This window comes from Saccopteryx leptura, chromosome 5 (genome assembly GCF_036850995.1).
Source record: "Saccopteryx leptura isolate mSacLep1 chromosome 5, mSacLep1_pri_phased_curated, whole genome shotgun sequence".
Classification (NCBI taxonomy): domain Eukaryota; kingdom Metazoa; phylum Chordata; class Mammalia; order Chiroptera; family Emballonuridae; genus Saccopteryx; species Saccopteryx leptura.
The window spans coordinates 66,078,548-66,098,006 of NC_089507.1; the positions used below are offsets into that span (position 1 = coordinate 66,078,548).

Sequence of the window (19,459 nt, forward strand, 5' to 3'; positions counted from 1 at the left end):
TCTGGAGACCTCTAGGGACTCTAGTCCATTTCTATACTGCTTCTTTCCTGGACTTGGGCCAGAATTTTAGAGGGAAGAGAGAATGGCCACTGCAACCCAGCTTAGATTTGTTCCTCTCAGTTCTCCGGGGAGATGTTTCGATTATGACCCCCCAGAGTTTAAACTATTTTTTTTTGTTTTTACAGAGACAAGAGAGTGAGTCAGAGAGAGGGATAGACAGGGACAGAGAGAGATGAGAAGCATCAATCATTAGTTTTTCGTTGCAATACCTTAGTTGTTCATTGATTGCTTTCTCATATGTGCCTTGACCGTGGGTCTTCAGCAGACCGAGTAACCCCTTGCTGGAGCCAGCGACCATGGGTCCAAGCTGGTGAGCTTTTGCTCAAACCAGATGAGCTTGCGCTCAAGCTGGCGACCTCGGGGTCTCGAACCTGGGTCCTCTGCATCCCAGTCTGATGCTCTATCCACTGTGACACCGCCTGGTCAGGCTAAACTATTTTTTTATGACATCAATTCCTGCTAAGTCCATGGTAAGGAACTACAATTGGATGGATCTAAAACGAAATGTATAAAGTGTGAGCACTGCAAGGCCCACATACATGGTCTCAGAAGGGTAACGGGAAAAGTTGGGCCTGACGTATCTGCTGAGCGCCTCCTACTGAACAGGAGACATCAGGACATCTATGTCCAAGAGGGACTCCTCCTTCAAATGAGATTAAGAACTTTTTTCTCTTTTGCTGGAGCATGAAGAGAAAAAGGACCCAAGGGAATGGCAATGGGGGAAAATAAGTATTTTAAAGAAAATACTGTTAGCAGTTCCTAACAGTAATCTGAATTTACTATTTAAATAATGAATTGGCTTAAAATTTGGGTCACACAGATATTCTTATTGTACGCTTAGTAAACCCCAGAAGGGTATTTTAAGTAAGAAACGCTTTCTACTAAGGTTACTGGCATACTACCTTCAAAGTGCATTTTCTAAATTGAAAAAATTGCATGCAGAAGTTTGGATCAGCAAAAAACTCCCCAAAAAACAACAAAAACCCCCAATAATAAGTCTACATCGTATCTACCTGCTCATGTCAAAACCGTACCTTTTCGCATAGCTTACCTTTAGACCCTGCAACCAGGGAAGCTCTTGGCCTATCTAGGTGGTTGTTGGGATGTAAGTACAAGGGGTTCAATTATTTCCACAGGTATTTTATTTGAGTTTGGCTTTAAAATAAGCTTTGGAGACACACAGAGAACTGAATGTATATATATTCTGGCTTTAGCAGTAAGTGTGACTTGGCCACATGTCTTAAACTTCTCCAACTTGTGATTTTTTTCAGGTGCAATTAGAGCTAATCCTACCTTGTAAAATTGCGAGGACCAAAGTTCTACATTTTTTTAAACACCCAGCAGTTTCCTAAACAGTGGGAGCTCAATAAAAGATGTAATGGTCCAGCTGAATAAAAATCACCCAAAAGAAAATTAACACAAATCTATCATATTAAAATAATCTGGTTTGCAAAAATTCAATTTACATATAACTTTTGAGAAATATTTATATCACTTAAATATATTACGCAAGGACAGCTTGCTTCAGATAAAAAAAACAGATTAGATAATTTTTTAGAACTAGTTTCTTCTGGTTTCATTTCCCTTACTTTTTAGACCCATTTCTAACAAGAGAACCTAGTTTTTGGTTTTGTCCATTATGGTCCTTGAAGTGAAGGAGTGTTTGTTTCTCTAGAGTACAGGGGCTGAGACGGAATAGCTCTGGCTCTGCTGGTACCTGTTTGAGAGTGAGGGTCTTCGCCTTCTCTTTAGAAGTGCCCATCTCCCACACACACACAACGGTGCTCGTTCCGCCCGTGACGACCAGCTTGGGGTTGGGGCAGATGGCACAGAGAGTCAGGCCCCACTCAGACAAACATTCATAAACAGTCACTGCCTGCAAAATAAAACAGATGTGAGACACACAGGCCAGCAAGTACTACAGATGTCTGAAACACACCGAGCACACTGAGGGAAGGACAAGGACCCCGATGCAGGTACCTCAGAGGCAAATGACCGAGTACCTTCTGGGCTGGTTTTGACTTAGTGACTTTTCCACTGAAGCTCTACTCTGAACTACCTCTGCATCCTCCTAATTATAGTGGCTGCTGAAAACCATAATGGGGGCCTCCAGTTTCTTGGTCCAGAAAAATGATATTCACATTGTGCGATACTCTGTAAGATGCTGGGACAATCTGGTGGACGGACGTGCTTGCCAAAGCCAGTTCAACACAAAAGGAAAGCACAAGTGCTGCAGATGCAAATGTGACTAAATGTGTCCCAGTGCAACGTGCAGATCTGTGCCACCACATCCCTCTTGCATTCTGAGGGGCCTGTCACAGGGCGGATGCAGGGCACAAAGGATCACTACACAGTCTCTCCCAAAAGATACGTACTGTATGGGACTCAAAACAGTGGATGCTAATTCCTGGAGGGTGGGGTAACAGGTCTTCTGCTAGCCATTTAGAGTACAAAAATGCGCCTGACCTGTGGTGGCAGTGGATGAGGAATTGAGCTGGAATGCTGGGGTTTCCAGTTTGAAGCCATGGGCTTGCCCGGTCAAGACATATATGAGAAGCAACTACTATGAGTCGATGTTACCCACTCTTCCCCATCCCCCCCCCCCCAACTCTCCTTTCTCTAAAACCAATAAATCTTAAAAAAAAAAAAGTACTAAAATGATAAATGGGCCAGATGGTGACTCATCAAAAAGAGGCTCTTCTGGCTGGAAGAAATGCTGATTACCTGGCTGGCTAGGACGTCCTGGAAGAACTATTTGAGGGAGAGGAAAACCACTATTCCCTAGATTCTAGGGCCTAGAATACAACTTTCCAAAAGGGGCTTGCTCTGTAAGAAACGTGACTTGTCCACTGCCTCCTTTATCCTGATCTAAGGAGAGAGCTCTCTTTTTCTGGGCCTTGAAGGAACAGCTGAAAAGCGCTTGGCCTGAGCTCTTCCCACCGCCATAAGCAGGATACCCAGCCACGAAAGAGTAAGATGAAATGAGTGAAAATATGCACACCTTGTCTGACTCATAGGTTCCCAACCTGCAGCTGAGGTCTGCATAGCCCCAAGCGAAGGTTTTGTTCCAGAGTGGTGGGATGAGCACCTTATTCTGTTCTACAGCAAGAATGCCTTTATCTGTACACACGATTTGTCCCACAGGCTCTTTGAGTTCTATATAAAAAAAATAAATAATTACCAAAGGGGCAGGAAGAATTAACTTCATTATTCCATACAGGATGGTAAGTAATCTCAAATATTCGTACAAATCAAGCATACTGACACCCCCCATTAGGACAGTATGAACTCAGAAGCAGAGTCTGGCTCTTCCATCTCCCCAACCCTGCTGGGCGGATGCTGACCCACACCAGTGTTCCTCAGGGCTTCCCTCTGGCCTCGCTGTGCTTTGGGACTTGGGTTTGGCTCCCAGCAATTAGGCCTGCCTTCCCGATCCCAGGGCTGCACAGAGCGATGTGGCCTGCGCTCCAGCATGCCACACATAGGCTTTCAACCAATCTTCACCTTCAGCACCTCTCTGGTTAGAGCAAACCAGACCAGTGCTCCAGAATCATTGCTGGGCAGTGATCAGAGCTGGCACAGGCTGACGTCTGTGTAAGGAAGGAAACGGCCCGAGCCAGGGGCCAGGGGCCAATCCAATTAACCAGACTTTGAAGTGCCAATATTTGGATTCTTTGGATGACAACTTCAAGACTTTTCAAAATATTTTATTTTTATCCTAAAAGGGAAAAATTCACTTGAAACGGTACTTTCAGAAACCTCAGAAAAGCTTTTAATTGGTATGTTAAAAATGAAGTTTTCTTACCATTATTTCTAAATTGGCAGAACATGTATAAATGAAGGTGACAGGAGTTTTTCTATATACATACAAGTTGAGCTATAAGAGTTGGTATTTTAGTTTTTACTATCTTAGTGGGGGAAGAAACTATTTTGGTTCTTTTTGATGCAAAACTCAAAAGGTCAAAAAACCAAAAAACAAAAAAGGAAAGAACAGAAAAGTAAAAGGAGAAAATCTAACAAGTATTTGGTAATTTAACACAAGAAATACAGCACTTACTACAAAATTGTATTACTGTCAAGAAGCAAAGTCGTTACTGCTCAACTAGGATTGTTAAATAATCCCACAGAATCGTAAGTCAAAAGGTTATTTCCCATTATCTTACCTTTTACGGGTGTTAGAGAAGGCCTCAAATTGTCTAGATGATGGAAAAAGATCTTGTCACTTGTAGATCCTGGTGGGACAGAGATCCCTGCATTGTCTCCATTGAGTCGGCTCCTTACTCGCTTTGGTGGGTGAGGTTTCTTAAATAACTGAGATGAGAGAAGGTGACACATAACATAAGCTAGTATTTATTCAGCCCTATTATATGCCAGGTATTATGTTATTTCACTTACGTATTATGACAACCAGCAGGTGCTGTATTATTGCATTTGAGGAAAGAAATTCAAAGAGGCTCAGAGGTTGCCAGCAATCTCATACCTTGGTAAGTAGGGACAGGACTATGATGCTATGCTTGAGTTATCATCATGTTACAATAATTTCATAGTAACTTTTCCAGAGTCAATTAGTCTACTCAAAATACAGCCGAGTGACTATTTATTTTTGTATGTTTTTAAAATTTTTATTTATTTTAGAGAGAGAGAAATAGGAATATTGACCTGTTCCTGTATGTGCCCTGGCAACCTCTGTATTTAAGGGATGATGCTCTAACCAACTGAGCTATCCAGCCAGGGCAAGTGACAATTATTTTTCAGTGATGTTTAAAAATTAACCAATTCTTTACAGCTCGACACTATTCTGTGCTCCAAAGGCAAGTAGATTTTGTTTAATTGGGCTATTTCTGGCTTCAGCATGCCTTTCTCTGTGCAACATCATTTTGGTCTCTTTTAGGTGTAACTAATTTGCTGAAAGTGTGAATGTTATTGCCTTATTTTTACTTTCTGATGTTGTAAAGGAAAAAAGAAAAAATCTTTGGCATCTCTGCTCTTTATTTCTAGAAGAAATATATTATTATTCAGACTCTATCTTCCAGACTGCTGGCCTCTTATACTCAAATGTGGGAACAAAAATCCTGCAACAATGCATGTATCTTGATTTTTTATTGTTGTTCAAAATACTTTTTCCCAGAAGGTATGAAACATAGTTTCTGTGCCTATAACCCTCAGAAAAAAATGAAAGGTTTAACTAAGAATCCTCTGCTGTGGTTAGTGTTTGCAACAAGCATTACACTTTAAAAGTCAACCGGGCTCCTTCACTGGGAGACAGACTGCACTGTGAATGGTGCAGTTACAGGCTGTCCTGTTGTCTTTCACAGCTTTTCCACGTACAAAGACTAGCCATTGTTCTGTGTTCCCAACTGTCAGCCCTTGAAACCTACAAAAAGGGAGTCCTGGAGAGATAACTGAAGCAGGAACAGAAAAGTACAGTCAGGGGCAAAGTGTTAGATGCCACGGACTTAGGGAAAGTGGGTGCTCTGAATGGCCCAGCAAAGCCTTCTCCACAGTGCTGGTTACTCTGGTGCATCCCGCCCTCCAGGTGTGCCCAGGATGGTGGGGCTGAGAGAAGAGAGGGAGTCTCTTAACGGAGGTTTGCTCATTATTGAAGGTGGTTAGAGCGGCTGATGCAGGGCCGGCCCACGCCCACGGCAGGCAGTCTCACATCATAGCACTTATCATACCTCTTTAATTCAAACCACCACCACCTGTTCCCTGAACCACTTACTGTAAGAGCTCCCTACGTGGTCCTAGATATGCTCATGTCGTTCCTCTGATAAAACTCAGCACTGGCTTATTACTGGCTTCAAAGTGAAAGCCATCTCTGCGCACTGCGGCCCCAGTCCCACCTGCTTTCCTGACTGTGCTCTCCAGACCCCTGCCAGGTCTCGCCCAAGTCTGTGAGGGAAAATCCTCTTTGAACAACAAAATCTCTATTTGTTTGTATGTAAAAGGGAAGAGAAAACAAGTCTTGGAACCTACTGGGTTATATTTATGCTTCTTTACTGAAAACTCAGTCTGTATTTTATTATATTATATGGTCATTAATCATCGGAAGAAATATTCCAGAGCTTAAAAATGAAACAGAGAACACTGATGGTAAGAGCATCCATACCTGTTTAGGAATTTGACCAAAGTTATTAATGAACCCTATGGTGGCTGTCTCCTTCAGTGGGTCATTTATGTTGTAGATATCTACTTGACCCTCATAGAACAGATGATGGAAGACATTTACAGCCTCCACTGCAGCAGGGCCTTGCTGTTTATAGCCAAAGATTAAGTCAATCCATTCATGCAGATGAGCACTCACATAATCACATTCCAAAGCCTGTAATTTCAAAACAAAAGTTCAGTCACTGGCTGACATTTATTAATTTTTCAGAAAGTAGAACCGGTCAGTTGTCAATAGGAACCATAACTAAAAATCATAAAAATAATATTAGTAACTTGACCAAATGGGTGATACATTGTTCAAGGTCCTCTCTTTGTATTGTGGTCAGTGACCCATGAAATTCAAGTTCAACTGCCAAGTGTCCTCCCATTACCTCTCGGTGGACTCTGATGAATTCCCGTGGGTCCCCCTTCGCCCAGGGTGGAAGGATAACATCTCCAAGCTTGGTGCCATTCTGTTTACACCCTGTAAAGTTGGAAACATTAAAAAGAAAATGGAAAAAATATATAAATAACTTCATGTTAAAGTAACAGAGAAATTGTGGGTTTAGATGATCAGAAATATGAAATCTTGGCACCAGAAAGGACCCTCAGAGATTATCTACTCTGATATTTCCCTGAGACTGCTCCTTACTGCGCTTCTTCAGAGAGGTTTATTAAGTGTTAGCAAAACTGAGGGGTGCTCCGGTCAAAGGACTTCGAGAAATGCTGTTACGCAGAGCTGAATGTGTTTCTTTCCTGCACTGCTCTTTTCTAGGAGGGATATTAGACACACGTCTGAAATTTCACTGACCACAGGAGTCTTTAATGAAAAATTTTACGGAGTTACTGTTTTGAGTTTGGAAAAACCTTTCAATTCCCTTAGGATGGATGGCTCATTTGGAAAATCATTAATATTTCTCTAAACTCTTCCTTTTTTAAGCATTTCCAGCTTAAAGCTCGGTGAGTCATCAGAAGGTAACTAGTATTGCATTCCTTGTCTTAATATTTTTTTAAAATTCCGGCATTCCCCTGAAGGGGGTTACTGAAAGAATACCTCATCCCTCAGTAACTTCCAGTTTGCTCTCCTCACTTAAGAGAAAATGAAAGAACCACTGTCTCCTTGAGATATTGGGAAACATCTGGCTTCTCATATTTCTGACTCTTAAATTCTTCGGAGAACTCTGTAGAATTGATACATATATTGCAGCAAAGATTCTCATTAAAGAAATAAAACATAAAATACAATGTTTTGCTGTTAGTGTATTATTTAACAGAAAAAAACATTTGGAACGACTAAGGGGCTACCTGGCAGAAACAAAAACATCAAGTTGTCATAATATACACCAAGTGGTATTTATTCCACGTATTTTGGTTATTTTAATGTATTCTTGAAATAATATGTTGTTATCTTAAGTAATATCCAGATAATCTCTAAGATATTAAAGAAACTTTCTGCAATGGAATCTATCCATAACAAAACACATTAAATCAAACTGGAATCTAAGGAAACAGATTATTATTCTCATTTTTTTTTTTTAAAAACAACACCAAACAGCTAACTTTAGCTCACAGTTTTCCTAAGTACAAATCAGATGATCATTGTAAAAAATGACTCTATAAACAATACGGCTACCTTACTCGCTTAACAGTAGTTGGTTAGATAAACAGTTGTATTAGGAATTTTCATAGAGAAGTGCAATTGTTCTGATTTTGGAACATAAAGACAGTTCCAAGTAAGGGCCAATAAAAATATTTCCCTTAGAAACAATTTTGTTTTCATCATTTTTATTTGATGGCTTATTAAAAATGTGACAGTAAGCGAGAGATACAAAAATTAGTTTAATATTTAAAACAATGTCTTGACTTGGTTGGAACAATTACCATATGACTCAAAAAAAACATAACCAAGTCATTACAACCACTCCCACCCTTCACACCCTCACTCCTGTCCCCGTGAAATGTTCTCCAGGACTAATTTTTTAAAATGAGAAGCAAGTCACAATTCTCAGGCTATTTCAGATATTATCTACTTTTCAAAATTTTGCTTGTAATCCCTAAATAATTATGTGATATAACTGTATTTAATCAGCACCATCTACATTTAAAGGGAATATAGTCTATGGAAAACTTGTGGTCTACCTAATTCTGCCACTCTGCAACTCCCATCCACATATAGTTAACGGTCTGAGGACAAGAAGACGGAGGACTGCCTGACCCGTGGTGGCAGAGTGGATAAGGCGTCAGACTGCAGCACTGGGGGCGTGGTTCGAAGCCCCTGGCTTGCCCAGTCAAGGCACATTATGAGTTGACGTTTCCTGCTCCTCTCCCCATCCCCCGTTTCTGTTGCTCACTCTTTCTCCTCTCTCTAAAATCAATAAATCTTAAAAAAAAAAAAAAAAAAAAAAAAGACCAGGAACGAATGTTACTCATTCCAGAAGTAGGGAAAAGACCTAAGTGGCTTTTGCTTTTAAACCATTTACTCTCTTCTCTGGGCAAAGAGGCAAACTGTGTTTTATTGCTTTCTTTTATTGAGGGGAAATCCACATAACATAAAATTAACTATTTTAAAGTAAAAAATTCAGTGGCATTTAGTATGTTTACAGTGTTCTGCAATCATAACCTCTCTAGTCCCAAAACATTTTCATCACCCTAAAAAGAAACCTTGTACTTTTAAGTAGTTGCTCCCATTCTTCTCACTCCCCCATCCCCATTCCTGGAAACCACCTGTTCCAGGTGTTCCACATCAATGGAATCATAAATAATTCCTTCTGTGTCTGTCTTCTTTCACTTGGCATGAAGTTCACCCACGTTACAGTGTTTATCAGCACTTCATACTTTATGGCTAAATAATACTCCATTATATGCATGTTCCACAATTTGTTTCCTTATTGATAAACACGTGGGCTGTTTCTGCCATTTGGTTATTGTAAACAGTGCTGCTTTGAACATGCGGGTTTCCTGTATTTGATTCCCTGTTTCAGTTGTTTTGGATATATAAGTGAGAGGAGGGGAGATAGTGAAATAGACTCTCGCATTCATCTCTACTGGGATCCACCAGCAATCCCTTTCTGGGGCCGATGCTCATATCAGCTGAGCTATTTTTAGTGCCTGGGGTCGACACTTGAACCAACTGAGCCACTGGCTGTGGGAGGAGAAAGAGGGGAGAAGCAGATAGTTGCTATTCCTGTGTGCCCTGACCAGGAATTGAACCTGGACGTCCACACGCAGGGCTGACACTCTATCCAGTGAACCAGCTGGCCAGGGCCCATATGGTAATTCTATGTTTAACTTCATGTGGAACCACCAAACTGCTTCCCACAGAGGCTGAACTATGTTACATTCTTATCAGCAATGTAGAAGGGTTTTAATATCTCCACATCTTTGCCAGTTCTTGGTATTTTCTGTTAGTGTGCATTTTGCTTTCATTGTAAGTCACACTTAAAAGTAAAGTGACTGCCTGACCTGTGGTGGCGCAGTGGATAAAGCGTCGACCTGGAAATGCTGAGGTTGCCGGTTCGAAACCCTGGGCTTGCCTGGTCAAGGCACATATGGGAGTTGATACTTCCAGCTCCTCCCCCCTTCTCTCTCTCTGTCTCTCTCCTCTCTCTCCCTCTCTCTCTCCTCTCTAAAAATGAATAAAATTAAAAACAAATAAAAAAATAAAAGTAAAGTGACACCTCATTGTGGTTTAGATTTGCATTTCCCTAATAACTATTGATATTGAACATTTTTCATGTGCTTATTGGATTAATTTCTTTGACTAATTGATTTGACTAAATTCTTTGGAGAAATATCTATTAAAACTTTTTTTTTTAAGTGAGAGAGGACGGGAGAGAGACAAGAAGCATCAATTCTTTGTTGTGGCACCTTAGTTGTTCAGTGATTGCTTCCTTATAAGTGCCTTGACTGGGGGGCTCCAGCTGAGCCAGTGACCCCTTGCTCAAGCCAGCAACCGTGGGTTTCAACCCAGCGACCTTTGGGCTCAAACCAGCGACCATGGAGTCATGTCTATGATTCCACACTCAAGCCAGTGACCTTGCACTCAAACCAGTGCATCTGCACTCAAGCTGGTAACCTCAGGGTTTTGAATCATAAGATATATCATTTGTAAATATATATCATTTCTCTAGTTTTCTTTTCACTTCGTGCATAATGCCTTTGAATGCAGAAGTTTTAAATTTTGATCAATTCCAATTTACCTTTTTTGTTGTTGTTGCTGCTTGTGCTTTTGATATCCTATCTAAGAAGCCATTGCCAAATACAAGATCATGTAGATTTAACCTTATGTTTTTCTCTTAAAGATTTATGGCTTTAGGTCTTGTATGCAAATAGTGTTTTATAAAGTCTGAGATTTCATGGAAGAAAGATGATTTGTTATAAAGGTGAGTGTGACAAAGGTACTTATTTGAAATTGGAGCATTTGGTTGAGTTTGTAAGTAGCTGGATGAAACTTTGGCAACATAGATTATTATAACGGATTCAATATTTCTAGAAGGTTGAGTGTATCTCTTTCTTCCTGTACTTTTCCATATTTGTCATTTTAAAAGGAGTGAAGTGCTGTCCTTAGGAAATAGAAAACACTCTCCAAAGGAGGACGGTAAGTGAACATAACACTAATGTGCAGCCATAGTCAATCGCTGTGTACACATTTGCTGTTTTCCTTGTTTATCATAGATTCTATTCCTTCCAGGAACCATCACTATAATCCTACAACTTGGTGTCTAGGGTGAGCTTTAGGCCCAGTCAGAGGTAATGAGACTCAATTTCAGGACTTTTGCTGGGGAAACCGAGTCTCATTATCTTTCCCATTGGACCTGGAGCTATAATTTCACAAAGTTAGGGCTGCCGATAAATAAGTAAAAATTATTTTAAAAAATTTTAAAAAGAAAAACCACTCGAATGATTAGGTATGAGTAGTTCTCTAAGTTTTATGTTAACAAAACATTTTGGGGTAGTATAGTAATGACTTATATGCTGAACTCAAATACAGTATAAAGTACGAGGTATAAAAAAATATAAAACAGAACAATAACTGGCAGGGAAATCCTATAGTGGAAACAATGAAATTCAGATATGTTTTAAAAGAAATAACCAGAAACAGATCAGCAATCTGTGTTCCAAGTAGCTGTAACCAAGTCAAGTCAACTTCCTGTAACTGCCAGACAACAAACTGGGAAGAGAGCACTGGTGAAATTTTTGTCCTTTTTATAAATGTTGATTTGATCCCCTTTTTCTAGAAAACAGTAGCCTAATAGGATCAAGGGAAGAAATTCACTTAAAGTTATTCTGAAATTTTAATTTTAAAACATATTAGGAAGTAAGCTGAGAATGTCTCAAGTGATACAAAAGACTGAAATAATACATGAAAATTTGGATATACCACTCTTGGTTATTAATGGGTTTCAATTGTAACAATTTTCAAATAAATTTTTAAGCTCATCTTTGTTTTCACTGAAATACCAATATTCTGACTAGTAGATGTAATCTGTGTCAGTTTCTAAACATTTCTCAGACTCTAGGTTTGAAACAGCTACACTGCTCACAAAAATTAGGGGATCAGGGAACATGCAGATACTCCAGTACTTTCAGCCTTTTGTATAGTGCATTTTCACCAATGAAATAAAAGTTAGTTTTGCATCTCATCTGCATAATCGAACAACTTTCTTCGACTTGGAGTTTGCTTTCCTGATGTTCTTGTTTATTAAAAAAAAAAAAATCAAATGCTTTTTTAACGCTTCATATTCATTTTGAAATATCCCCTAATTTTTGTGAACAGTATATTTTACTCTGCATATTTAATCACAGACACCCAATTATAGTAAATAGCAGTAGCCAAAATCACAAGGACATCTTGTCAGTGGCACTGCAGACAATCTTCAGAAAAGCGACTTATTTCTATAAGTCTCTTCCTGGACGTTTCTAAGATTGTGCCATAGTGCTACGTACCCAGATCAAAGTTGTTGGAATTGAAGAGGAATTCTGGTAGGTAAAAAAATTCTGGGATCAGTTCTTTTACATCTGCCATGTTGTGCTTTGACGCTGAATACCAGGCCTCCCGCACACTGTGGAACATCCGGTCAGCCAGGTCGAAGTGGCCCCCCTGTGGGCAGAGGGAGAGGGCACCTCTCTGTTAGTGAACCACTCCCACCTCACAGCTTCTATCAAGCGCAAGGGCTTGAAAATACTAAATGAATGTTTGGTGAATTTTCCTTTTCCTATCATTTTATGTCAAATACACAACATTTTAAATGATCACATAAAGAAAACTAATCTTATTCTCTTTTGGGGTATTCCTTACAAGGGGCACTCAATGTATTTGTTTTGTAATCAAAGTGAAATCCAAATGTGAAGACATTAAAAAGTATTTTAAAAAATAATTTTTAGAGAGGCAAGACAATAAGGAATAGGAATTCTTCCACATCTTGATGATGCTCTTAAAGACCATAATGTAGGCATTCACAGTTGGAGATGTTCAAGTTATATACATGATTTCATAAATAATGCTAAAGTTCTCACACCAATGAGAATTAAGTGGAGAAATAAGAAAGTAATCAGAAAGATACAGATAAAACAATTTGAAATAAAAATGGGATTTCTTTGGCTTACACAGCCTCACAGATACACCACCCTTTTCCTCAACCAAGCTCCCTATGCTGTTTAAGTAAACAGTATTTGTCTCTGTGATGAAATTCACTGTGGGAAAATGCCGAAGACCACTCAATGGCCATCAAGGCCTGCCACGATCTGGCCTTCAGGACTTTTCCCTACACTCACTCTGCTTCAGATACACTGGCCTCCTTGCTGCTCCCCAAATATTTCTGGCGTACAACTGACGTAGTGGTGGTATATTGTCCGAGGGCCCTTGGGTGGGCTGTTCCTTTTGTCTACTCTAGAGAACACACTTTCTTCAGATACCAGTGTAACTCCCTCACCTTCTTTAAATTTTTGTTTGGCTGTCAACTTTTCAAAAAGACCTTCTCTGACCACTCTTTAAAACAGCATCATAACCCTCCCATCCCACCTCATCTCTCATTCCTGCACTTCCAATTCCCCTTTCCCTGACCTATAATTTTCTGATAGCATTTATCACATTCTAAAACACTGGGCAATATACTTATTTTGCTTGTCTGGTTCCCTTGACCAAAATATAAGGGTGGGCAAAAGGAGGTTTACAGTTGTCTTATGGAAGAAGACACGCAGGTTCTGATTACTGCAGTAGCTTTATTAACTCAGGGTAAACGGGCACATTCACAACTGTAAACCTACTTTTGCCTACCCTGGTGACGTAAGCTCCACAAGGCAGGGCTTTTGTCTTTATTCACTAAAGTCCTCCGAGCACCTGGAGCTGTCTGAAAAAATGAAAGAGAATCTGGAGAAAAGCAATTCTAGTAAAAAAAAGACAGTAAATGAGCCACACTTAAAAAAAAAATGTTTGTTGAGTTGATTTCAGCCAGTTAAGGCTGAACTGAATTTCTGGGGCTAGAAAGCACATTCTACTTGCTTACTTGACTGAAGGACTGTGGCGCTTGTTTATCATAAATTAATTCTAGAGTTTGCTCATTGGTTTCGGTCCAGCAAAAATTCCCCTTTAATTTTGATTACTTTTGTGACCGAATCATCACAAGTCTTCTTATAAGGCAAGATAACAATGTTTTTTTTTTAAAAAAACCAACAATTTTAAATAGAAAGAAGGCTTGCATAAAATGGAAAAATTCTAAATTTAGAGTTTTACCTGTAGCCTTAAGAATATCTGTGTGAAAGGCTCCATCCTCACCAGGTATGAAGCCACAATCATTGCGGAGGAATAGTGAGTCCCATAGTGGTAGGCTGGAGTTTCCCCTGTTCAAAAAATTATAGCATAATTGAAAACAAAAGAAGATAAAAGAAAAAGTTGATATTAATAGGCTTGACATGCCCTGGACGGTTGGCTCAGTGGTAGTGTCAACCCAGCACATGGACTTCCTGGTTTCGATTATGGTCAGGGCACACAGGAGAAGCACCCATCTGCTTCTATACCCCTCCTCCTTTCTCTCTCTCTCTCTCTTCCCCTCCTGCAGCCATGGTTCAATTGGTTCAAGCAAAGTTGGCATCCCCTCAAGTGCAAAAATAAAAAGGTTCTGTTACTGAGCAATGGGAATAATGGCCCCAGATGGGCAGAGCATAACCCTCTAGTGGGCTTTCTGGGTGCATCCTAGTCGGAGCACATGTGGGGGTCTGTCTCTGCCTCTCCTTCTCTACTAGAAAAAAAAAAGCTTGAAAATGCGGATATGTGTGACAACTATGACACTGACACACTTACTGCTGGCATTTGTAGCATGAAAACTTTATGATGACACTGTTACCCCTCACTTCTTACATATCTGGCAGTTATCAAAAGCAAATATCATTCAATGCCTTTTCCCCCAAACCTAGCATATCTAGCAATTCGTGTTTTGAAGCTTATGGTAATAATAACCCTTAAAAGCAAACCATTTCCACTAAAGCATGACTATTTATTGACTTACACTTTTCATTAGCTTCTGGCTCTGTATTGCTGCATTTTTCTAAATTGTCTATAAATATTATGCAATTTTTATTACTATTCTTGGCAAGGGGAAAGAAGAGTCCATATAGGGGATACTGGTAGGCTTAGGTTTTTTTTTTCCCTTTGTTTTTCTTGTTTGTGGGGTACACATGATAAACCTTAAACATAATAAATAAAAAGTGAACTGAACAGTGTTTCAGAAAGTAGTCAATTCATTTTTTTTGAAGATTTTATTTATTGATTTTACAGATAGGGTGCTAGTAAGAAGTATCAACTCACAGTTGCTTCACTTCAGTTGTTCACTGCTTGCTTGTTGTATGTACCCTGATCCAGCAAGTCCAGGGTTTTGAACCAGTGATGTCAGCATTCAAGGCCAACACTTTATCCACTGTTCTACCACAGGCCAGGGAAATTAATTTTTTTAAATTAAGTGAGAGGAGGGGAGGCAGAGAGATAGATTCCCATACGAGCCCTAACTGGGATCCACCCAGCAAGCCACCTAAAGGCAATGTTCTTTCTGTCTGGAACTTTGCTCTGTTGCTCTACAACTGAGCTATTTTTAGCACCTGAGACAGAGGTCACTGGAGCCATCCTCAGTGCCCAGGGCCAACTTGCCTGAACCATCAAGTCATGGCTGCAGTGGGGTTGGAGGGGACAGTGGGGGAAGGGGAGGGAATGAAGATGGGTGGAGGGGTGTAGAAGCCAAGGGTTGCTTCTCCTGTGTGCCCTGACCAGTAATCAGACCCAGGACATCCACATGCCAGGCCAATGTTCTATCACTGAGCAAACTGGCCAGGGCCTCCCTTTGTTTTTTTAATACAAAAGTGGTCCATAAAGACAGTCAATAAATAAAAGTGTAGTTCTTGGCCTAAATATGATTCAAAATAAAGGCATGTTATTATGGAGAATGCCTCCCCTACACACAGCAGACCTCTTTAATTTTTCGACAGTACCTGACAACCTAACTAAAAAATCTCTTTTAAGCATGGCCATCAGTTGGCTTGCAAAACCTGATTTTCTACTCTGATGGTTGTATAGACATGTGCAGATACAACATATATAAAGGTGATGATATATAAGCAATTTAGGGAAAGATGCAAGCATGTCAGACCACTGAATAATGGCTTACTTTTGAAAACAGGTACAAAGTCTAATGACAAGAGAAATTACTTACCATTAGGATCTTCCCAATCTTTATACCGCTTCTTATATTGAGCTAATCGTTCATCTGTCTGTGCTCCCATCGGCTTAGCCAGGTTTCTAAATGTCTTGGGATTAGTAAGATCTACCTCCTAAAATACAAAACAAAACCCACTTCCACATTACTATATATACATCCTCTACTCTCACCCACATAGACACGGTGGTTATAGCAGACAACCACGACTTGTAACTGTGGGGTTACACTGGCAGAGCTGGACCCCAACACAATGCTGTGTACTGACTGGTTATTCACAATTTTCAGAGAGACACATGGCAGTTTGTTAATGGCTTCAGTCTGAAGACAACTGCTTTGGAAATTAAGTGTTCACAGAGTTCATACTCAGGATCCATATCGGGAGATGGGGGGGGGGGAGAAGGGAAGAGTCTCCCCAGCCTTGGTTAGGGGACAGCAGGAGACTGTGCAGGAGACTGTGGACACAAAGGCTACAATCCATCTTTATCCTCTGTCACTAACAAAACTGGAGGATCAAGTCTCCTTTCTGTTCTCTTCTCCTCCTGTTTCACTCTAACCTCACTTCTGAGCATTTCCTCCTTGGAGGTGACTAGAAGGGAAATAAAGTAGAGCACCCAGAAGTCTGTTCACCTCTAAAAGACACCATCAGATCAGATCAAGTGACTTCCGACGGAGACGGACTCTTTCAGTCTACCACAGATTATTTTAAAGGCTCATCTCTAATTGACCTAACTCATATATACTGTTCACAAAATTAGAGGATATTTCAAAATGAATATGAAGATAAAATATCCCCTATTCTTTGTGAGCAGTATATTAAAAAATTAATATATTTACCTCCTGAGGATTTAAAAGTAGAAATTTAAAATATGCTCTTGTGGGATATTTAATTTGTATTCTTTTTATAGGACATCATGACTGACCAAATTTTGCCAAATTTGTAATTTAAAAGTCTCTGGCAGGTGTAACTGATCTACATTTATAAATTTAAGTCAAGTTAGTACATTTGTCCGCTCAAAATCTATACACAAAATATCTCATTAATATTTTTTTGGTTAATTCAACAAACATTAAAGTGTATATTAAGTACCAGTATCATAGTATTCTAAAGCAGTGGTCCCCAACCCCCGGGCCACGGACTGGTACCGGTCCACAGAGAAAGAATAAATAACATTATTTCCGTTTTATTTATATTTAAGTCTGAATGATGTTTTATTTTTTAAAAATGACCAGATTCCCTCTGTTACATCCGTCTAAGACTCACTCTTGACGCTTGTCTCGGTCACGTGATACATTTATCCGTCCCCCCCCTAAAGGCTGGTTCGTGAAAATATTTTCTGACATTAAACCAGTCCGTGGCCCAAAAAAGGTTGGGGACCACTGTTCTAGAGGGTGGAAACTGGGAGAAACATAAGACAGTTCTTTTACTCCAGGGCCTCACAGGTGAGTAGAGTCTGATTGTAACACATGTAAAAGACAGTACCATGAACAGCTTCAAGGCAGTGTGTGAACAGAGGAAGAGAGGACAGAGTCTCCCCACAGTTGATACTTGCATGTGTCTTGCCTGGTGACATGGAGCTAGCCAGGTGAATCTGCACACAGGAGAGATGTGCACAAGTACTGGGGAGAATTCCAATCCAGAAGCACAGCGTGCGCAGAGCTACTGAGATATGCCAGGGAGACCAACAGGGTAAATCCACAATAGCAAATATAGGAGTGAATGAAGGATAGACTTGTAGGAGCTACACTGTAAAGGGCATAGTACTGAGGTTTTTAAATTCTCCCCAAATCATGATGATGATTCACTGAATCATTTTAAACCGAGGGATGACTCAATTAGATTTGTGTTTCTGAAACTGGCTGCAGTGTAGAGAACAGAGAGACATCCACCAGTGAATATAAATTAATTAGCACTTAAGGAAACCAAATAGATGTTATGAATTAATACCAAGAAATTGTATAATTTTGTATAAGTCCAAGCTAAAGCTCTTCTCAACCTGGAATAAGTGCCTGTTGAGAACTTGAAACCATAAAGCAAGTAAAACATTCAGCCACTGCAGTATCTCTTAATTACTTCTGAAAATGTCTTCTACTTACACAAAATGATTTGATTTACCTCTGAGTCGTAATCTGCAAGGATCCAAGGGAACACAGGATACTGCATGAGATCATTATACGATCTGCCAGCCAAAGTGTTCAAGTGCATCAGATACTGGAAGTTACTGATTTCACCTCTCTTGGGAAAGATAAATAAAGGTCCATTTTAGAGCAATCAATTATCTCCACTATGTTCACGCTTAAAATGTTATATGCAAAATGAGGTAAAGGACAATTTCTTATTGATTTCAGAACATTAAAACTTTTTCTATAAAGTACAAATACAAGACATTTTTTTCTATGGTACATATTTTATGGGTTATTAAAGTGCTTTTAAGTGTATGACTTACACTATCGAACCACAAATGACAAAGTACGCTTACGTTTTCATTTAGCTTACCTCCCATCTCTGAGTGACAGACTTCTCTCCAACCAAAGTGCTAAGCAACCCAGATCTGAAAACAATAAATAATTAAATTGTAGGCAGGAGAATTTTGAATCTCACTAATTACAGAGTTGAAAATTTTAAGTCATCTGGTCCAGGAGTTTTTCAAACTTCGAAGGACCTATTAGTGGGTCATAAGATCTGTTTAGTGGGTTGCAATCAGCATTTTGCAATATGAAATAATACAGAATCAAACTGAAGATAATAACAGAATATTGGAAGGCATCATATACAGTAATGTAAAGTATTTTCAGTGAATTTTGTCTTACTTTTTCTAACTCACGTTGTGTCTCCTGGGATGTGATGTAGGATATATTTGTTACTGTGGGTTATCGCAAAGAATAAAGACATTAAGTTGAAATAACTGAAATAATACACAGTATTCTGTCCATAAAAGCTGTGTGCATATTTCCTAAAAGACATGTGGAAAAGTAAATGGAAATGTAAGTATTTTGACAGGAAAGTCACTGCTATTCAGGGTATTTAAAATTATGGATTTTTGTTGATAGCAGCCTTTTCTAAAATGCTATAAAACTCTTCTTTAGGCTTAACAGCTTTATAACATTGATAATTAATACTTTGAAGATTGTAAAGTGGTAACTGAACCAGTAGGCAAATACTTAACTATATATTTTATTGTCTGAAAGGAAATAGATTCAGCTCAATACAGATATTACCTTCCACTTCTAGATAATTCTTCCCATTAGGAAAATTAAATGTAGAGGATACTCTCCCTGGAAGAAGAGCTGTGATCATATTCAATTTTATAAGAAAGAGAACAATTGGAAAGAAGATTAAAATTGGAAATGAGTTTCTGCTTCTTGCCTTTGAGCTTTTAGAAGTTCTTTAAGAACTGCTAATTCAGCATAAAGAGTAGCAAGAACAATGAAATAGCAAGTTGAAGATTATCTGAGCAGGTAAAAGTACTAGAAATTTGACTACAAGTAGTTAGGCTAAACGTGCTCTAAGGAAGCCTTTCATTTCCTGTATTTATATTAACAACATCAAC

At 39.4% G+C, this 19,459-nt stretch overlaps 1 protein-coding gene across 7 annotated transcripts in view; it reads right to left on the reverse strand.

The window, feature by feature from the left end:
* Positions 1–19,459, reverse strand: part of WDFY3 (WD repeat and FYVE domain containing 3) — a 286,019-nt gene that overhangs the window by 14,990 nt on the left and 251,570 nt on the right. For all 7 annotated transcript variants that reach the window (XM_066385911.1, XM_066385917.1, XM_066385914.1 and 4 more), the window contains 10 exons: positions 18,406–18,460; positions 18,025–18,144; positions 15,906–16,023; positions 13,940–14,046; positions 12,154–12,307; positions 6,600–6,691; positions 6,170–6,382; positions 4,224–4,371; positions 3,062–3,216; positions 1,778–1,936 (listed from right to left, as the gene is read on the reverse strand). In XM_066385911.1, coding sequence (XP_066242008.1) covers positions 1,778–1,936; positions 3,062–3,216; positions 4,224–4,371; positions 6,170–6,382; positions 6,600–6,691; positions 12,154–12,307; positions 13,940–14,046; positions 15,906–16,023; positions 18,025–18,144; positions 18,406–18,460 — 1,321 coding nt within the window. The remainder of the gene's footprint in view (positions 1–1,777; positions 1,937–3,061; positions 3,217–4,223; positions 4,372–6,169; positions 6,383–6,599; positions 6,692–12,153; positions 12,308–13,939; positions 14,047–15,905; positions 16,024–18,024; positions 18,145–18,405; positions 18,461–19,459) is intronic.